Source organism: Leptosomus discolor, chromosome 1, assembly GCF_034619465.1.
Source record: "Leptosomus discolor isolate bLepDis1 chromosome 1, bLepDis1.hap2, whole genome shotgun sequence".
Lineage (NCBI taxonomy): Eukaryota > Metazoa > Chordata > Aves > Leptosomiformes > Leptosomidae > Leptosomus > Leptosomus discolor.
In genome coordinates, this window is record NC_141391.1 from 94,140,983 (window position 1) to 94,158,468 (window position 17,486).

Sequence of the window (17,486 nt, forward strand, 5' to 3'; positions counted from 1 at the left end):
CCTCACCTCCTCCTTTCAGGCCGTATCTCCAGCCTGCCGAGGTGTCGTCCCGTTGCCCCCCCCCCCCCCCCCGCAATCCAGTTACGCCGCATCTCACGGCCAAAGGAGACGCGATGAGCGGCCGCTCCCCATGCGCCACCGGCGAGCGTTCCTCCATGTTCCTCCTCGCAGCCCCGCCGCTGCCAGCACCGAGTCCCCGCAGCTCCCAGCCCCCCCGCCCCGGTACCGCCACCGGAGGGAACCCACCACCCCGCGCCGCTTCCCCGGGCCCACCCGGAGGGAGGGCGCGGGGCGGAGGGGTGGGGGGGGGAAGGCGGTGAGTGCGGCGGCTGCGCCGGCGGCTCCGGGCTAGCGGCGCCCCCTAGCGGTCGCCGCGGCTCCGCGGCGGTTGGGCGGGCTCCGGGGCGCGGCGGGCGTGGGGCGGCTGCGGCGGCGAAAACGCGCCCCGCGGGTGGCGGCGGCGGTATTGAGGGGCGATGAAATTCCCGGGCTCCGTCCTCGTCTCCCTCGTCCTTTTCGTTGCCGAGACGGCGGCCGCGCTGTGCCTGAGCGGTGCGTACCGGGCGGCGGGGGACCGCATGTGGCAGTGGCTGACGCTGCTCTTCGCCCTCCTGCCCTGCGCCCTGGTGCAGCTCAGCCTGGTCTTCATCCACCGCGACGTCAGCCGCGACCGCCCGCTGGTGCTGCTGCTGCACCTCCTCCAGCTGGGGCCCCTCGTCAGGTCGGTGAGTCCCGTCCCGCCCCGTCCCGCCTCGCCGCCCCTTCCCGCCTCAGCGGGGTGGCCGGGGGCGAGCCCCGGGGGGCGGCCGGGTGGGAGCCCGGGGAGGGAGGCCGCGGTGCCCCGGGGCTCTCAGGGGCGGCCGGAGCGCTCCGGCCTTTGTGCGTGGCGGGCGCGTCCGCTCCCGGGCGGCGCCGGCTGCGCTGCACCGGTGTTAGCCGCGATCGGACCCTTCCCAGGCTTATTCCTGAGGCTGCGGGAGGAGTAATTTCCTTTGTAAGTGTCCTCTAGGCAGAAGCACAGCCGCGGGGTGGGGGGTTCGACCTTCGGTGGGCACTTGGCTTTGGAGAAGGTGGGTGAAACCCCTCCTGAGAGGCAGGTGGAGGCGGGCTGCGCCCCTGCGAGAGAACCTGGCAGAACCTGCTGTCTCTTGCTGGCGGCGTATTCTGCCCCTATTTGCTGTCCGTGGGGCTTTTTTGCCTCAAATGGTTGTGTCTCTTCACTGCTTTATCCATAACTCTTTACTCTTGAGGTTACTTCCGAGAGAGAAGGGAAGACTAGCTCAGTTGCGAGTTTAAATCAATGATAGTACCCATCCCATCTGTACCTCTTGGAAATACTGGTAATGCTTCAGTCTGTGTCTCCTGAAAGCGAGCTTCTTGCCCCAAATTGCGTTAGAGACTTTTCAGCCTCGGTTCAACTTTGGACTGAAAGCGTCCTTAGGGAAAATAAAAACCAGATAGGTGAAAACTTACAGAGGTGAGGCAACACCAGGACGGAATGTTTGCTGGGGGCTTTAATTTTAAATTTATGTTCAAATCTTTTCTTTAAAAAGAAAGGGAATTAAGTACAGTATCTCTGTAGTAGAGGCTAGGAGAAGTATCCCCAACGTTTTGAAGTTGCTGGACACTGTGGAAAAGGAAGATTCGTTCATATTAATAAGGGTGAGCAGTTTGGATGTTACAAAACATCTTACACTTCAAAAGCATTCATTTATAACCGTGGCCAGATTCTTTGTTTGTTTGTTTTGTTAATATTTTAAAGGGATTTAAGTTATGGCTTTACAGTTGAGTTCTTGAAGAGCTCTGGTTTTTCTAAAACCTAAGAACAAAATATTTCCACATTCTTTGGAAAGTAAGTGTAGAACCAAAGAGAAAGCAACTATCAAAAGTTATGTTCATGACTTTTGTAATTCTAAATCAATTCCTTGAGGTCAGACAAGGAAAAAATGTCATGTCAAGCTGCAAGATGTGAAGAAGGAAACAAAGGACTTAAGGAACAACAACAAATTAGAGGATTTTCTTACTAACTCTCTGGATGAGGCATAGACTTCTGCTGTGATCTTAACCACCAAGCATGATTTCACTTTCTCTTTCTTTCCCAACATGGAGCTTATCTGTTTCCAACATGAGTCTCATCTTGTGCAGAACACACTTTCTGCTGTGTTGGTGAGTTCCCAGCTGCGGTTGCTGCTGTAAAGCTAGTGGGTGTAGGGAAGCCCTCTCCTCTCCGTGATGCCGCGTGCCGATGAGTGTGTCGCCAGCTCTGCGCTTCTGCCTCTCTCAAAGATTCACGAACTTGGTGTTTCCTGGAGGTTTGAAGGTGTTCTGGGAGCTTTGCAGCATGCCTGTGCCACAGTCCCCATGGCACCATTTAGGCAGTAGAACCACAATAACTGGAATTATAATCGCTAATTAAAAAGAGGGTAGTACATTCATGCCACCTGAAAAACTCATTTCTTGCTGAAGGCTGGAAGGACTGTACAAATTAAGAGGAAAAAGTTTCATAGAAAACAATCTCTTTTTACATTCAGGGAAATGTGTCTGTCTGTAGGATACGGTACAGAGGTGTGGGAGGGCAAAGGGATTGGTCTGAGACAGACATTAAAGATCTGGTTTTTCTCTTCCTTGCCTTCCAATCCACTGAACGTTGTTGTGTCTGTCAGGAGGGGAAAGGGATCGCTTCCCATCAGATGTGGATCTCCACTGTAAAGCTTGGTTTCAGCACATGGAATACCTTACCTTTCCCTTCTTTGCACGGGGGGCTGGAATACACGCAGGTCTGAGGCGATAGCTAGAAGGCAAAATATTTTTTTTTACTATAACATCGCTTCACCATTGTAAGCTGAAAAGGACCGGTGTCCCTGGAGCCATTTTGGACCGTCCTGTTAGACAAAGCTCTGCTCCTTTGCACCAGAGAGTCCTGCTGCAACAGCAGGACTCATCATCATCACCACCTGCTTCCCCAGTATGAAGCCTCGCTCCATCCCCTGTGTTCCGTCCCTCTTGCGTCTCGCCGTCACAGCCCAGTGCCTTTTAGGGAGGGATGGGTCAAATTAGGTCAAATAGGACGTGGAGACACAGCCGCCCCAGCCTCTGTCTGCTTGCGGCATCCGGCATCCGAAGGAAATGTTAAATAGCCTTTAGGCTGTGCCTTTAGGGCACGCTTCAGCAGTCTGCTTCGGCTGGCTTTAAAAAGGCTAACGCTGACTTTTTAACCGCCTCTGTTGGGTTCCTGACGTGATAAAGGATAGTTTGTGTGTTTCTCTGTTCAAACTAAAATACTCGAATATCAGTGCACAGCTTTACAGACAGCCCATGTATGTTGTGTGAGTTTTCTTCATCATCTTAAAAGCTAGATGTTTTTCTCCCCTCCCTTTTTACCTTGAAAAGTTAAGTTTAAATTGTGGGGAATGGTATGGAAATATCTTGGCAGGGAAGGAGGGTATTTAGCTTTGCAACCAAATGATCCAGCCTATTTTGAATCATCTGTGCGACAGGGGAAAAAAGTACGTTCTCTTACAAAACCTTCTTGCGTACCACCACCTTCCCGAAACACCCACACTCCACCTGTTCAAGAGGCACTCACTGTCCTGCTGCTGCCACTGGAAGCACTAAAATTAGGAAGCATCCCTCTTCCTGGAGAGGACTTCTGCTCTACTGTCAGACTACTGTTCATGCACTCATTTTAAATTCCTTCTCCCACTCCCTAAGAGATTCTCTACAAGTTCTGAGCAATTTGTAAAGTAAAATTCCTACCTCTCCTGAGTGGCCTGGCTCTGATCCCCAAGAGGTAAGCATGCCAGAGGCTATGCAGAGAGGTGGCTGGAACAAAGTCACTGCAGGTTTCTGGGCACTGTGGGGGATTCCTGCAGCATTTCAGGTCAGTGCCACTCCTTGTGAGTGCAGTAATTTGACTGGATGCTTCGGAAATATATTTGGATCCTTTCTCTTTTTTTTTTTTTTTTTTTTTTCTTTTTTAAAAGGAGAGTCTCTTACCAGAAAGTAATTTATTACACAAAAAATTGACTTAAAATGATAGCCAATGTCAATGAGAGATGTAATTCATTTTTCTTTTCTTTAGAGAAGACCGTGATGAGCTTTTTGGCTCATTATCAGCTGCCCCGGAGCCAAGGGCTCTCTCTTTGCTCCCTGTTCATTTAGACGGCACCTGTAGGACCGACATTGTCTTGAGGTTTTAAGTGCTGCTACAATTCCAGTGAACGGTAGCAGGAGGTATTTTTGCTAGTGCACTGCTCTGCACTTAGGGATTTGTTCAGAATGCAAATAGCTCTTCATGAAGAGGGCCAGAGAAGCCCCTGTCAGCTTGCTTGCCCTTTTCTATTCTGCAAGCAATGAACAGGTCAGGAGCTGAAGTGAGGAGCGCAGATTTCCGACGAGCTGACTTGGCCAGGGCCTGCAGTCACGAGCAGGGAGCGCTGGTGGTATCGTGCCGTACGTCCACGGGGTGCGGCGGTTGCTGATTCACTGGAGACAGTGCTGAAGGGGCATATCCTGAAGGGACTGGGGCGAACTTGGCAGTGCTTCCTTCTGATTCCAGCTTCACGGAGAGGAAAGCTAAGGGACCGCTGGTATCTTTGAAACTACCGTCGCTAGTGCTCTCTCAGCTGAACGTGAGCCTACGGGCTCTTCCTTCCGAGGAACATGCAATTAGGAGATGGCTCTGTCTGCAGGGTGGTGAACTTCTCTTGCAGGGGAAAAAAATTGAAAGCCAATATAACAGGCCCCTATATAGAACACTAATGACTGTTTTCCGCCGATTTTAATGGGACAAGGATATAAACAATAGACTTTTTCTTTCTTTTTTTTTTTTTTTTTTTTTTAAATGGGATCAGGCTTTGTTTCGCAAGGCATAAGGAGAAACAATTACATGTGTCTATGTACTGTGCGGACAGCAGCAAAGCAGATGCAGTAGGAAGCTTGCATCAAACTGCCAGAGGAGCTGCTGTTACAGCCAAAGTTAGATTCTGTGAGCTGCAAGAAGTAAAAAAAAAATTTAAAAAAGTGCAAAACCAAACCCAAAACAAAACACCTATAGGCTGAGATTATCAGAGTCATTAACGATTTGGACACCTAATTCTGCAGTTGGAAATCTAATAAGCTATAACAGTGCAGATAATGCTTCAGTCACGTTGTGCGGAAGCATTGTCTGACATGGGTAGTCTCTCTTTCCTAGTTACCTGCCTTATAGTGCAGAACAGCACAGGTCTGAAAACCTCTTCTCCTTGTAGGACTTCCTTTGGCAGGCCTTACTGTAGGAGATTCTGCTAGCTCTAAACTTTACAACTGTTGATGCATCTCCCTCTTTTCCAGATGGGAAGAATATGCCTAGACCCTCTTCAGGCTTTTTTTTTTTTCTTTATTCTTGAGCAGATGTGTTAGGTGTCCAGGATGCGATGAACAGAAAGTCAGTGCAGATGGAAGGTAGAGCAATGAGTGAGGAACAAATCTTTGTCTGAAACAGGTAAGTAAACCTGCAGGACTGATAAGACTTTTGCACACTTCTGTAAAGAAAAGGAATTACTGAAAATTGAGTCATTAGAGAAATCTGCTTGTACGTTTGCCGTGAGCATGTGTGGATAGGTCTTGAATAGACATTTGCTTTTGGAGTGCTTGTTGAAGTTCCCTGTTTTCATTGCCTTCTCCCTCTTGACACCACCATTATTTTGCCTATATTTAAATCCCACACAGCCATGATTAAAAGAGGGAATGAGGCGCTTGCTCTCAGCAGGCATATAAGGATAGGATTATTCCTCCTACTGACTGTGTAGAAGACGAATGTGTTGCTGCTGAATCACTCTTTGTAGGCACCATCAGGATCCTTGAAAAAGTATAGCTCTTCTCTCTGCCAAGATGTGGCAGCAGGGGAGAAAGCAGCACTGTCATTTTACCCTTTAACTTTCACTGTAGAGGGTAGATCTAACTTTTTTTTTCTTCAAAGTAATTTTAGTCCTTCAGAGACTGTACTGCAACTGTCATTGCGTTAGATGCAGTGAAGCTGGCCAACTGCATGCCTTCTACTGTTGATGCCATGTGAGGATCTGTTGAAAGAGCCCTAAAAACATCACTGCATTGCAGGAGATGGATTGTGCAGAAGTTGGGATCTCCCATTCCTCTTCCTCTAGAGCAAAGCAGCAATGAGCAGTGAGCAACTGGGGCTTACGGGGAATTCTTTGTTCTGTAGCAGAGTTTGTAACTGGAGGAAAACTGGCATGAAGGAATCCCCTTCTGGCATTGTCTTTTAGTCGTGTGTCATACTGAAAAAGAACAGGCCAGTTCAGTTAAAGACAACCTTTCTGAATGCACTTCATAGACAAGGTCGCAGTGTGGCACAGGTACACGATCCGAATTGATTCTTCATGGCTGTTCTGAACCCTTCTCACCGGGATGGCTCTTCAAGTGCCTATGTCCCTCTTATACTTTATTACTGAAACAGTTAGATCGGTGCTCTTTCTTTCTAGTGTACCAGCTGCGAGTCTGCTCGTGTTTGAAGCAGTGGCACCAGCTAGAGTCTTGGGTACGTTTGTTATTGGCCCCAGCAGGCATGACCTCCAGAGACACTCTTACAAGGGATGGGCAGGGCTCGGAAGACGATGTCCGTCATTAGTGATGTAATCTGAGTGCTTGCACATACAATTTTTATTACTCTCTTGTGCTGGTAAAAGTCCCCTTTGGCCCTGAGGTTTGCTCATCAGAGCATTCATTTCACGTTGTGTTTGCTTTTCTATACGGACGTAAAATTTCCCATCACAAATGATATACTGCTATGTAATACCTAGCTAATAAATACAAATCAAGTGCTTGCTCTGAAACCCAGCGTTTTATTGATTATATTTGCTGTAGTCAGTAGTCTTACGAATCTTAACATCTCTTTTATGAGATTACTGCGTATTTGTTAGGTGGGTCCGCAGACTATATCTGCTTCTAATCACACACGGCAAGAGTTCAGAGGCTGATGCTGAGATCTCATTTTCTGTAATAGCTTCAGGCTTGCCCTCAGCTCAGGATGAATAGATGGCTGTGAATACTAAGCGAGACAAAACTGTTTGGGGATCTTTCTTTTGGAATAAAATCAATTTGTTAGTTTCAGGATCTCTGTTGGCTTCATAAGCTGTTGTGCTTTATTAATTTTTCACACTTCATTTTTGGCCGTGGGGATTCTTTCACCTGGAACAAGACGGGCAGAGACTGAAAAGATTAAGCAATAATCTAAGGGGAAAATAGAAAGTCACCACTGTGCATGGAGCCTCCAGCCCACCAGGCATTTTGAATAGCTTTGGTGATAATAGTAGCTGAAGCCTAGTGAATCAAGGGTGGTATTTCAGGATCCTAAAGTTGCTCTCCACGTAGAGCAGTTGAAACTTGCTAGTGGCCCAGTTAGGGGAAAAAAAAGAAGTGAAGTTTATTAAAGTAAAAGTCAGTATGCATTTATTTGAATTCTTGTCAGTGCTGCTTTACAGTTCAGTCTGTGAGCTTTTCCCTAAAAGGCTGTGATAGACTCTGATTTGGTGATTGTTGAAAAAAGTCAAGCTGAGAAGGAAACAGGAGTTCAAAGTCTCAGACTGGCATAGCTTCCTGCTTTGTAATTCTGAGATACTTTTAAATAGAAGATAAGCCTTTCTTGTACATTACAAAAACTCATTGCCCAAATCTGACCTGTTGGAGACTCAGAGATGCTGCGTTCCAGCAAGTATTGCCTACAGAGGCAACCAGGTGGAGGAGATGAACCCCAGCAGGCACCATGGAAGGAAAGAAGACGGCTCAGTCCTCATCAGAGAATGATGTCTACACAAGATGCCACGCATGGCAGGCAGTGGGAGGAGATGTGACCAGAGCTGATGCCACAGGTCGCCCTCGAAGTGGGGGTTTCTCTCTGCAAAGCTTCCCCCTGGGCTGGAAGCCAGCACTCACCAGTTCTGCTGCTCACACTACAATTGTTTTTCTTCTTGAAGCCTGTACCAGGGTTAGGCGTAAAAGAGAAAATAGCTTGTGTCCTCACTGGGTTTGGGCTTTTGGGGGTTTTGTTTTTCACTAGTCAATGCCATTTATCCTTTATGGTCTTGCTGTACGTGGACTCCTCCACAGCATGCCTTGCATTTTTAGGACCCTGTGCAATGTGACAGAAATAGAGTTTTTCTTTCCTCTCCCTTCTCCCTCAGGTTGTGATATCACCTGTACCTCAGTAGATCCTTGCTTGTTACTACTTCCCAGAAAAAGCTGACTATTTGCCTGTTTTGGGTCCTGCTTGATGACCAAGCCCACCCTTGACACCTTTATACCCAAGCAATTCTCTTAGAATAGTTTTTCTGAAGTTTTTGCCAAACTGGAAATCGGCATTGGAAGGAAGCTTCAGAAACTTTCATAAATGTATCTGAGGCTGTATTATCTTTAATACTCAAGGAGCCACTTGTCCTCATTGCTACAGCATTTGCTGCTGCTCACCCCTTTAGCTCTTTTCTGTTCCCTGCCAAATGTAGGGATTATCTTCTGTGCATGGGTAGAGCAGCAGGTATTACAATAGAAATGTGTATTCTGGTACCGCTTTTTTGTTTGGAAGTTAGTCTGTAGTAAGTCAGACCTACATAAACAAGAGGGTTTGGTTCACCTGCATTTAAAGTACAAAAAGCTGCAGCAACTGAAAACACTGCATCTTCTTATTTAAAATATTTTTGCAAGGTTGTGTTTAACATTCCATAAACAGTGCAACAAATGTAAGCAAACGTAAGGAGTAAAGCTCCTATATCTCTGTCTTTTTAAAAAATGTTAATATCCAGAGTTGTGGGGCTCTAAACTAGTTGTTCTCATTATTGCAGCTATGTCTCATTACTTGTGTTTTGGGACCATTGCTTGGTGAAGCAAGGACTAGAGTCCAACTGTTTGAGGTGTGTGCACCCACTCGTACCCTGAGCTTCTCTCTGATGTCTTGAGATTGTTTCTTTAAGGCAAAGGTATGAGAAGTGGGTTTATTGCCATGTCACAGATGTACCCAGAGAAAGACGTGAGAATCTGAAGAAACACTTCCAACTTGGGTCCTGGGTTGGCAGCCTATGAACATTGTAGTGGATGAATAGTTTAAGGACTTTAATAGGACAGCAGAGAGCAAGGGCAGCTCATAGGAGACAACTAAACCACCTCCTGTGTCTGAGTACTACAAGCAGCCTGAAGGGCACTGCCAGATTCTTGCCCTCCACTTGCATGTAGTTCAGGTTTTAAAGGGTGAAATCTGTCATATTTCAAATTTACCAAGAGGAGAAGATGTACAGGCTTTGTGCTGTGAACAAATGACTTAGTATGTGATGGCTTAAAATACTAAGGAGTAGGAAGACCCATGCTTTTCCTTCATTTTTTCCTGTTACTGTATTTACTGATTTGCTTGTAGGTGTGTGGAGGTCTTCTACATTTACTTCCATGCTGGCAGAGTTGAAGAGCCCTATGTCAGCATCACGAAGAAGAGGCAGATGCCCAAAGACGGGTACTCGGAAGAAATTGAGAAAGAAGTGGGACAGGCTGAAGGCAAGCTGTGTACCCACAGGTCTGCGTTCAGCAGGGCGTCCGTGATCCAGGCGTTCCTCGGCTCAGCGCCCCAGCTCACGCTCCAGCTCTACATCTGTGTCCTGCAGCAGGAGATCACGGCTGCCAGAAGTAGGTAGAGCTGTTGCTATCACCTCTGTCTTTTGGTGGGAGGGAGAGGAGGAAGGTCAGCAGTCAGGTGTAGCTGCCCTGGACAAGAACCAAACATACTGCAGTGGGCTTCATAGAATTATAGAGTACCAGGTTGGAAGGGACCTCAAGGATCGCCTGGTCCCAGCTTTCTTGGGAAAAGCGTGGTCTAGACAAGATGGCCCAGCAGCCTGCCCAGCTGAGTCTTAAAAGCATCCAGTGTTGGGGAATCCACCACTCCCCTGGGGACATTATTCCCATGGCTGGTTGTTCTCGTTATGAAAAATTTTCCTCTTGTGTCCAATCAGAATCTCCCCAGGAGTATCTTGTACCCATTACCCCTCGTCTTTTCCATGTGACTCCTTGTATAAAGGGAGTCTCCGTCTTCTTTGTACTCACCCTTTAAATACTGGAATAGGGTGATAAGGTCTCCCCTATGCCTCCTTTTCTGAAGGCTGAGCAAACCCAATTCTCAGGCTTTCACCTCCCTGACAGCTTTTGATAGTGATGTTGCTCTCAAGTTTATCTCTGTATCATCACGTTTTAGACTGTGACACTTCCTGTAGTGTACTTTGGGTTGCTATAAAAATACTAATTTGATAAATCGACCATTATGGCATGAGAGGGAGGCAGCTGGAGGGACAGTCTTCATGAAGAGTAAAAAAAAAAATAAATAACTCCGTTCCATTTTGGTTTTTGAGCAAACTTTCTGGAAAATTCCTTGGAGTACAGTGCAGAGCATGTTTTGCCATGCTGCATTAAGGAAGGTGTACTTTCGGGAAAGCGGTTTCAAATACCGACTGAGGATGTGAACTGTCTTTATTCTACTTGAACTGCCAGACTGAACTGGGAATCAAAAGGCAGGACTCAGTAAGCTGGTATGGAAATGTGGCCATCTCCTCTCAGGACCCAAGCTGTTAAGCCTTCACCAAGCACTGATGCACCACATGGACTTAACCAGGACACATCTCTTTTTACCGTGGGACTCTGCGTCTTGCTCCATGATGTGCTCCAGCTCCTTGGGGAAAAAAAAGAAAAAAAAAAAAGGTCTTGATTTGCTGGCTGGCTGCTAAATGAAGAATCTATTCCAGCTGGTCGTAGGACAACCAGCATTTCAGTGTAAGAAAGGACTTTGGCACCTGTGTGAACTGGAGGTGTGTTTCCACTGAAATACAAAATAGCTCTTGTTGTGTCTCTGGGGTCCTGAGAGCCCAGGGATCTTTATCAGCTTCACAGCTAGGGGGGCTGAGGGTAGGGTGACACGTTATGAATCTGATTGCTTTCTTCAGTTCTGGTACCTTGGCAGTGTACCAAGGTAAGGAACTAAGATTTTTGGAGAAGCCTTATAATAGTGTTGGTGTTGTCCCCTTCACTCAGGGAATGGAAAACTTTAGTATACCAAAGGGCAAGTCAGCAATTACTACAGGTTAAGGTCTTTATACAAAGTACTTGTTTAAGGTCATAGCAGTGGTTACTTGAAAGACATTGCTCCTGACAGTTTCTGAGTACTTCACAGCTAAGGCAGGCTATTTGAATAGCCATCGCATCTGTGATGAGAAAAAACCCCAGCTGAATCCTTTGCTGAGTGGTGCCATTAGCAGAATTTCCAATCACCTCACTACAGATGGCATTTGCTTGAGAAAGGTCACCTTTTTATTGTATTACTGGGTTTGACCTTACTGGTCATGATTGCCAGTGCTCCAGATGATTAGAGAATTGCATATTTGATAATGATTTGTAACACCTTATTACTTCTGACTTTTATCAGTCACTGCTGAGAGAAATTCTGAATCGCAGCCTTATAAGTGACCTTCTGGGGGTGAAGTAAAGTTAAACATCCAGAGATAAGCTGGCTCACCAGGGAGTTCAGTGAATCCACCAGCAGTAGTCATCCTCTGTCTCCCAGAAGCCATCTCCATAGCACATGTAATTGTAAAATACAGAAATGAAAAGGAAAAAAATGGTCTTTTTTCTTAATCAGTGATTTAGGAACAATGGCCGTGTCTATTAGAGCTCATTCATCAGAAAAACAAGAGTCCTAACCATATTCCTCTTGTGTGTCTTTTGTCTTCTGAAGTATTGAAACTTTTGCAATCTCTTCGGCCAACTTACTTCTGCAGTAGTACCTTTTGTCCACCAGTATTATTCAGCTTCCAGAGTACATGGGAATGATGCAGAGCACCGTTTCAGCTTGTTGTTTGTTGTGTACACAGGGAGTCTGATGTGTAGGGACATGACTTCAACCTTTTGATCTTGTAGCGTTGTCAAAGTAATTTAACAGCCAGTCCCGCTGTTCTTCCACGCTTCAGATGTCTTTAACTTCCTCATTGACACTGGTCCTCCAAAGTGCATGCTCTTTTCCATTTGTCTCTGTTATCGTTATCGCTCTCTCTTGTATTTTGATTTCCACATTTTTTGTCTTGTCTCCTCATCAGTCTCTTATCTTCTGCATTGCTACCCTACCATGTCTCTTGATTCTGTGTAAATTCTGCTTGGTCAGTGGTAATGAGGTCAGTATCACCTGTGAACCTAAAACTGTACCATCATGCTACATAGCATGGTTTGTCCCTTTCTGATCTGTTTGAAACTTATTATTGCTTCTGGTATTTAACTGAATAGAACCATACTGCATCTTTCTTGTGTATTTTGTGGCATTCATTAATTTCTCTGGAAGTTTTCTTCTGGATGATCAGATTCTTGCCAGTGTCTGGCATTCTCCAAAATTGTCGTTTCACTGTCTGCCCAGAATGCTAGATCAAGAGAACTAAACAGAGTTACAAATTCATGACAAAGCCTCTAGGTTAGTGATAAAAGACATAAAGCTTCAGTGACTGTTCAGCATGAAATGTATAGAAATGCTGTTGTGTGAAACGCAACGTTGGAAACCCATACATAGCAGCCTCATCTGAGTCCTGGTTCTAGACATTCACCTCTTTCTTTGGTTACTGGTAAGAGGTTCCTAACTTGTTGCTGGATGAAATGCCCTGTCTGACTTTGTAATTGCCACTTCCAGCATAGACGCTGAGGTCTCTGGTGCATTTGGGCTTCACCCTGTACTAAATGCTTCAGCATCTGTCAGTGTCACGCCTTGCCTTGGAGCCAGCTTTAACCTTGCTTTGTAGCAAGGTGGCACACAGAGGTGGCTGACATCAGGCTTAGGTCCACTTACGCACTGTTGGGCAGCTATCGGGTCCTCCTCGCTTAGGTGGTACCACCTGGAGAAGCACAAGGCCAGGAGGTGCTAAAGTGGTGTGAGTGAGTGTTAATTACAGAAGCAGCTAGCGTAGGTGGGGGATGTGTGACGTGGCCTCTTGCCCTTGAAAAAGGGACAGGTCTCAGTGTGCAGTATTCGTGTGTGACCTTTTTTTGTAAGTTTAAAGTTTTTGTACTGTTAATAGCAGTCAAGTTATCTTTTTCAAGTGTGGCTTACAGTGATAAAATAATCTCAAAAAGTGGATTTCCTACCATTTAAAATTATTCCGCTGAAAAAGGTACTTTTTTTTTTTTTAATGAAAATTTGTAGCAGTGACTGCCATCTTCAAGAATAGGAAGTTCTGGTTTTATGATTTTTTTTTCAACTTACTGGTGTTCGAAGTGTGACTTTCCTAATGTTCGTGACTGGGCTTTGTAGGTGGTCTTACTATGTATCTTAAGATGTGTCTACAGATGCTTCTTCTCAACTCATTAAGCTCTGACCACTGAATACTTTTCCCATTGTTTGGACAACACACTTTGAGTATTAATAATTGTTTCCAAGTGTTGAAATTATATCTTAAGGCAAAAAATACTGTATCTAAGTGTCTTGCCCTAAGTAACAAAATAAATGCCCTTATTTTTCAGTTTGGAAAACTGTTGTATATATGATAGATAACTTACGATTCTTCAGCTGAATGTAAGATTTCAGTAATAGGTATTTGTGATGTAGCTCATCAGCAATTTCTGAAGTGGGAAGGACCATGTCTTGAGAAGACTTAAGACATAATTAGAAAAACCCAACAAAGTAGAACAGTGCCTCCCGGAATGACTCTGTGAGCGTGCACTTCTGATTTGTAAGAAAAGTACAGCCTTCTGGGAGCAGGAAGGAAGAAGAGAAATGCCGCCTTTATAAGGCCTGTTAGGGGATTTGGGACTGTTCCAGGGGAAGATACTTTTACCTTTTAAATTTTCACTTCTTTGCCTGCTCTGGATGAGTAAAAGCAACAATAATGTCACCCTCCCGCATTTCCCTTTGTGGTTGCTTCAAACTATCTTTCTCACAGACTTAAAAGTGATGTTTGAACTGAAGGTTTGGTGACAGTACTGAGCTCTTGGGAAAGGAGCAGGGCTGGACTACTGTGTTAAACAAGAGTCAGCATGACCTAGTTTCCATCAGTGGAGAAATGCCTCTTTCAAAGGCTGGAGTTTTTCAGGCGAGTTGGAGATTAATATAGAATCCCTAAAATGAAATTGGGTAGTAAGATGAATGTCTCAGCTTATCAAAGCAGAAAGCAAGCAGAGTTCCAGGACAGCAGCACCCTGTCCGTAGTGGGTAGGGGGTTTTTGTTTCTTTGACTCTCTTTTGCTTCGTTAGCTGCGGGAAGTTATTTGTTCTTTCACAGTTTTAGGGCCGGCTCAAAACTACAGGAAAGATTTTGTAAAGAGCCACAGGCTATCAAGCAGTATTCTTGACTACACTCACTTGCTCTTCTGCTTTCAGCCATGTTTTTCTAAGTTTATGACATAAAGTTTTAAACATGATGTTTAAAAATACTCAGATCAAGTACGGTGCTGCAAAAAAGATGTTTAAAAACACCTATTAGAAATGTAAGTGTTAAACGAGCAAATACATAACCATTTTCAGAGAATTATGTGCGCCACCAAACTGGAATGTACAAAATTACCATATAAAATGGCAAATGTTTTTCATTACTGAGTGCTATTGGAAAATTAGATATAAAGGATTAATTAATTCTTTTCCAAAATGTGGTGTTTGAGGATCAGGGTGGGAAAGACGTTATCTAAAACGGTAGAGAAAATCCTGTTGGAAAGCTGTTAGAGAGCCTAAAATATGCTTGTTTCTTTCAAAGTCATGCTTGGAAATTAATAACTTTAAATAGAAAAAAAACTGATAGTCACAGCTATACAGCTATAGCAAAGCAGGGAATCCAGTTCATTTGTAGTGTGTTGACACACAAACTAATTGAAGGCTGCAGAAAGCGCTCGTTGCTAAGCATTGTGAAAGTAATTGACATCATCAAGAATTCCCAACTCTTGATTATTTCCTTGTACGTGGTGCAATACGATGCCCTGTAGCACGAGCAGTTAGCTTGGTGAGTTTCGTTGAAACTCTGAAAGAAAGAACTGAATCTTTTTTACTGTGTTTAATTCATTTGAAGTGTTCCTTGTGTGGACAAAATGCTGAGATTGAAACTAAAAGCATTGATTGGGGGTGCCTAAAATTAATCCCCTACATCAGCTGTTCAGCGTGTTGGTGAAAATTGTGAAGAAAGTATGCAAATGCTAACAAAACTATGGGCAGTTAGCACTTCTGTACATCAAGGTACTTCTCAATGTATGTTTATTCTGTGCATCCAGGGTTCTTGTACATTTGTGCCTACTTAATGTGACAAGACAAGACTCCCTCCTGCAGTGTCAGAAAGCTTTTACCCTCTTGCATCTGGAGGGGAAGCCAGGTAACAACTGGTCCCTGCCTTTACTTTCTGCAGAATTTAAATGCCATGAAACCTTCACTTGAGGAGTTCTGGATAGATGGGAGATACTGAAAGATGATCTGAATTTAAAGACATTTTTAAAAGGAGTGTTTTTAAATGCATGATACAGGTAGGTATACCAAGAAAATAGATGTATAGGAAAACAGTGTAGGCAGGTGTGCGAATCTGTCTACACAGGCAGAGAAAGAGCAGATAGTTCTGGGTTTAAATTTGATCTTTGGCTTTCAATTTTGAGTTCCATCATAGGGCTCTTCTGTGAGCTTAGACAATGTCCTTCAACATGGAACTTCACAAGCACTGAGGTATCTGCATGCCCAAATTACTCCCAAATTTCAGCTTCTGTTTTGCAGTTTTTCATCTGTACTGAGAGGGAGTAGCACCCCTGTGCCTTGTGGAGTATTGTGAGGGTTTGAGAGCAACTTGGATACTCTAAGCTGTAAAATTATCAAGGATAGTGTATGTACAAATAGCCCTTGACATGGGGAGGAGGGAGAGACACTTAAAGTGTTAAGTGCCTTTTATTCTTTCTAGCTACTTGTAAAAGTAACAAACGGGGACAAAAATAGGAGGTAGGGTTAGAGTAAGAATCGGGGTGTGTATGCAGGGAGTGACTTTTTTTTGGCATTACACCCTGCTGGGAACCCCCAGGAGTGCTGTGAAGACAAGTAGATCTGCGCTACTCTGATGCAATGTCTTTAACTTCTGCTAAGCTGAAGGTCCTGATTTGTCTTTTCTCTTTGTAGGTGTTTTTATGGTCCTTTCTCTCCTGTCAATTGTATATGGCGCCTTACGCTGCAACATCCTGGCTATTAAGATTAAGTATGATGATTATGATGTCAGCGTGAAACCAGCCGCCTACCTCTGCATATTCATGTGGAGAAGCTTTGAGATTGCTACACGGGTTACAGTGTTGGTCCTTTTCAGTTCAGTCCTTCAAATCTGGACTCTCCCTGTGGTGCTAGTGAATTTCTTTGGTTTTTTCTTCTACCCGTGGATTCTCTTCTGGCAGAGCAAGTCCCCGTTTCCCGAGAACATAGAGAAGGCGCTGAGCAGGGTCGGCACTACCATCGTCTTGTGCCTTCTCACCTTCCTGTATGCTGGCATTAACATGTTCTGCTGGTCGGCAGTGCAGGTGAAGCTCAATGATCCTGACTTAATTAACAAATCCCAAAATTGGTACCGACTGACTGTGTATTACATGCTGCGATTCATTGAGAATGCATTCCTCCTGCTCATGTGGTACATCTATAAAACCGATATCTACCTGTATGTCTGCGCCCCATTGTTGGTCTTGCAGCTCCTGATAGGTTACTGCATGGCTGTCCTCTTCATGTTGGTGTTCTACCAGTTCTGCCACCCGTGCAAAAAGCTTTTCTCATCCAGCATTTCCGAAGGTTTGCTGTCCTGTTTCAAGTTCCTCTGCTTTATTTGCAAGCCTCCCAAATCCACCATACTGACGGACAAGGCAGAGGTGAAATCCCCTGAAAATACTGATGAAGCATGGAGCAGTAGCAAGACAATAGATTCTCAAAAGGGGAATCCTCATCAAAGCGTTTCTTCCAATGCCTAGTACAACTGGAAGTAAGTAGGTGCCTTTGGAAGGTGGCAGATCACCTGCTGGGAACATTGTGTAAAGTGGACATTGTGTCTTGTGGATAGGATTTCTTTCCTGCAGGTGTAGCACTGCATGACGACTGACAAGCCTACCTTTGTGGAAAACTTAGTGTACGAGTACCTGTATCTGTGTGTGTTTGTGTAAGGAGAGCGATCATTGTTTGTGGACTTCTGTTTCAGAGGCTTTTTGCACGTAGGTTTATTATCACGTGCTTATTTTGAAATCTTTATAGGAGACATCCTTCAAAAACTGGCCTGATGGTCATCTTACTCAGGAAATCTGAGGATGGAAGGACACGCATTTTATTTCAGATAGGATGTCATCATGGCATGCCACCCTAGCATGGAAACAGAGCATAAACCTTGACTATATATTGACTGTAGCTGTGGTCTGCTTTGATCAAATTGCAGACTTTTTTACACTCTAATCAGTGTAATAAGGTAATACTTCTCTCTGTGGTATAAGAATTGGACTTCTAGAAT

General features: G+C 44.9%; 1 protein-coding gene across 1 annotated transcript; it reads left to right on the top strand.

Moving 5' to 3' along the window:
• Positions 1-476: 476 nt before the first annotated feature.
• XK (X-linked Kx blood group antigen, Kell and VPS13A binding protein) lies at positions 477-17,019 on the top strand. Its single transcript, XM_086470171.1, has 3 exons — positions 477-721; positions 9,398-9,660; positions 16,133-17,019. The coding sequence occupies exons 1-3, from the start codon at positions 477-479 to the stop codon at positions 16,957-16,959; spliced, it is 1,335 nt and encodes a 444-aa protein (XP_086326297.1). The 3' UTR covers positions 16,960-17,019.
• The last annotated feature ends 467 nt before the right edge of the window (positions 17,020-17,486 follow it).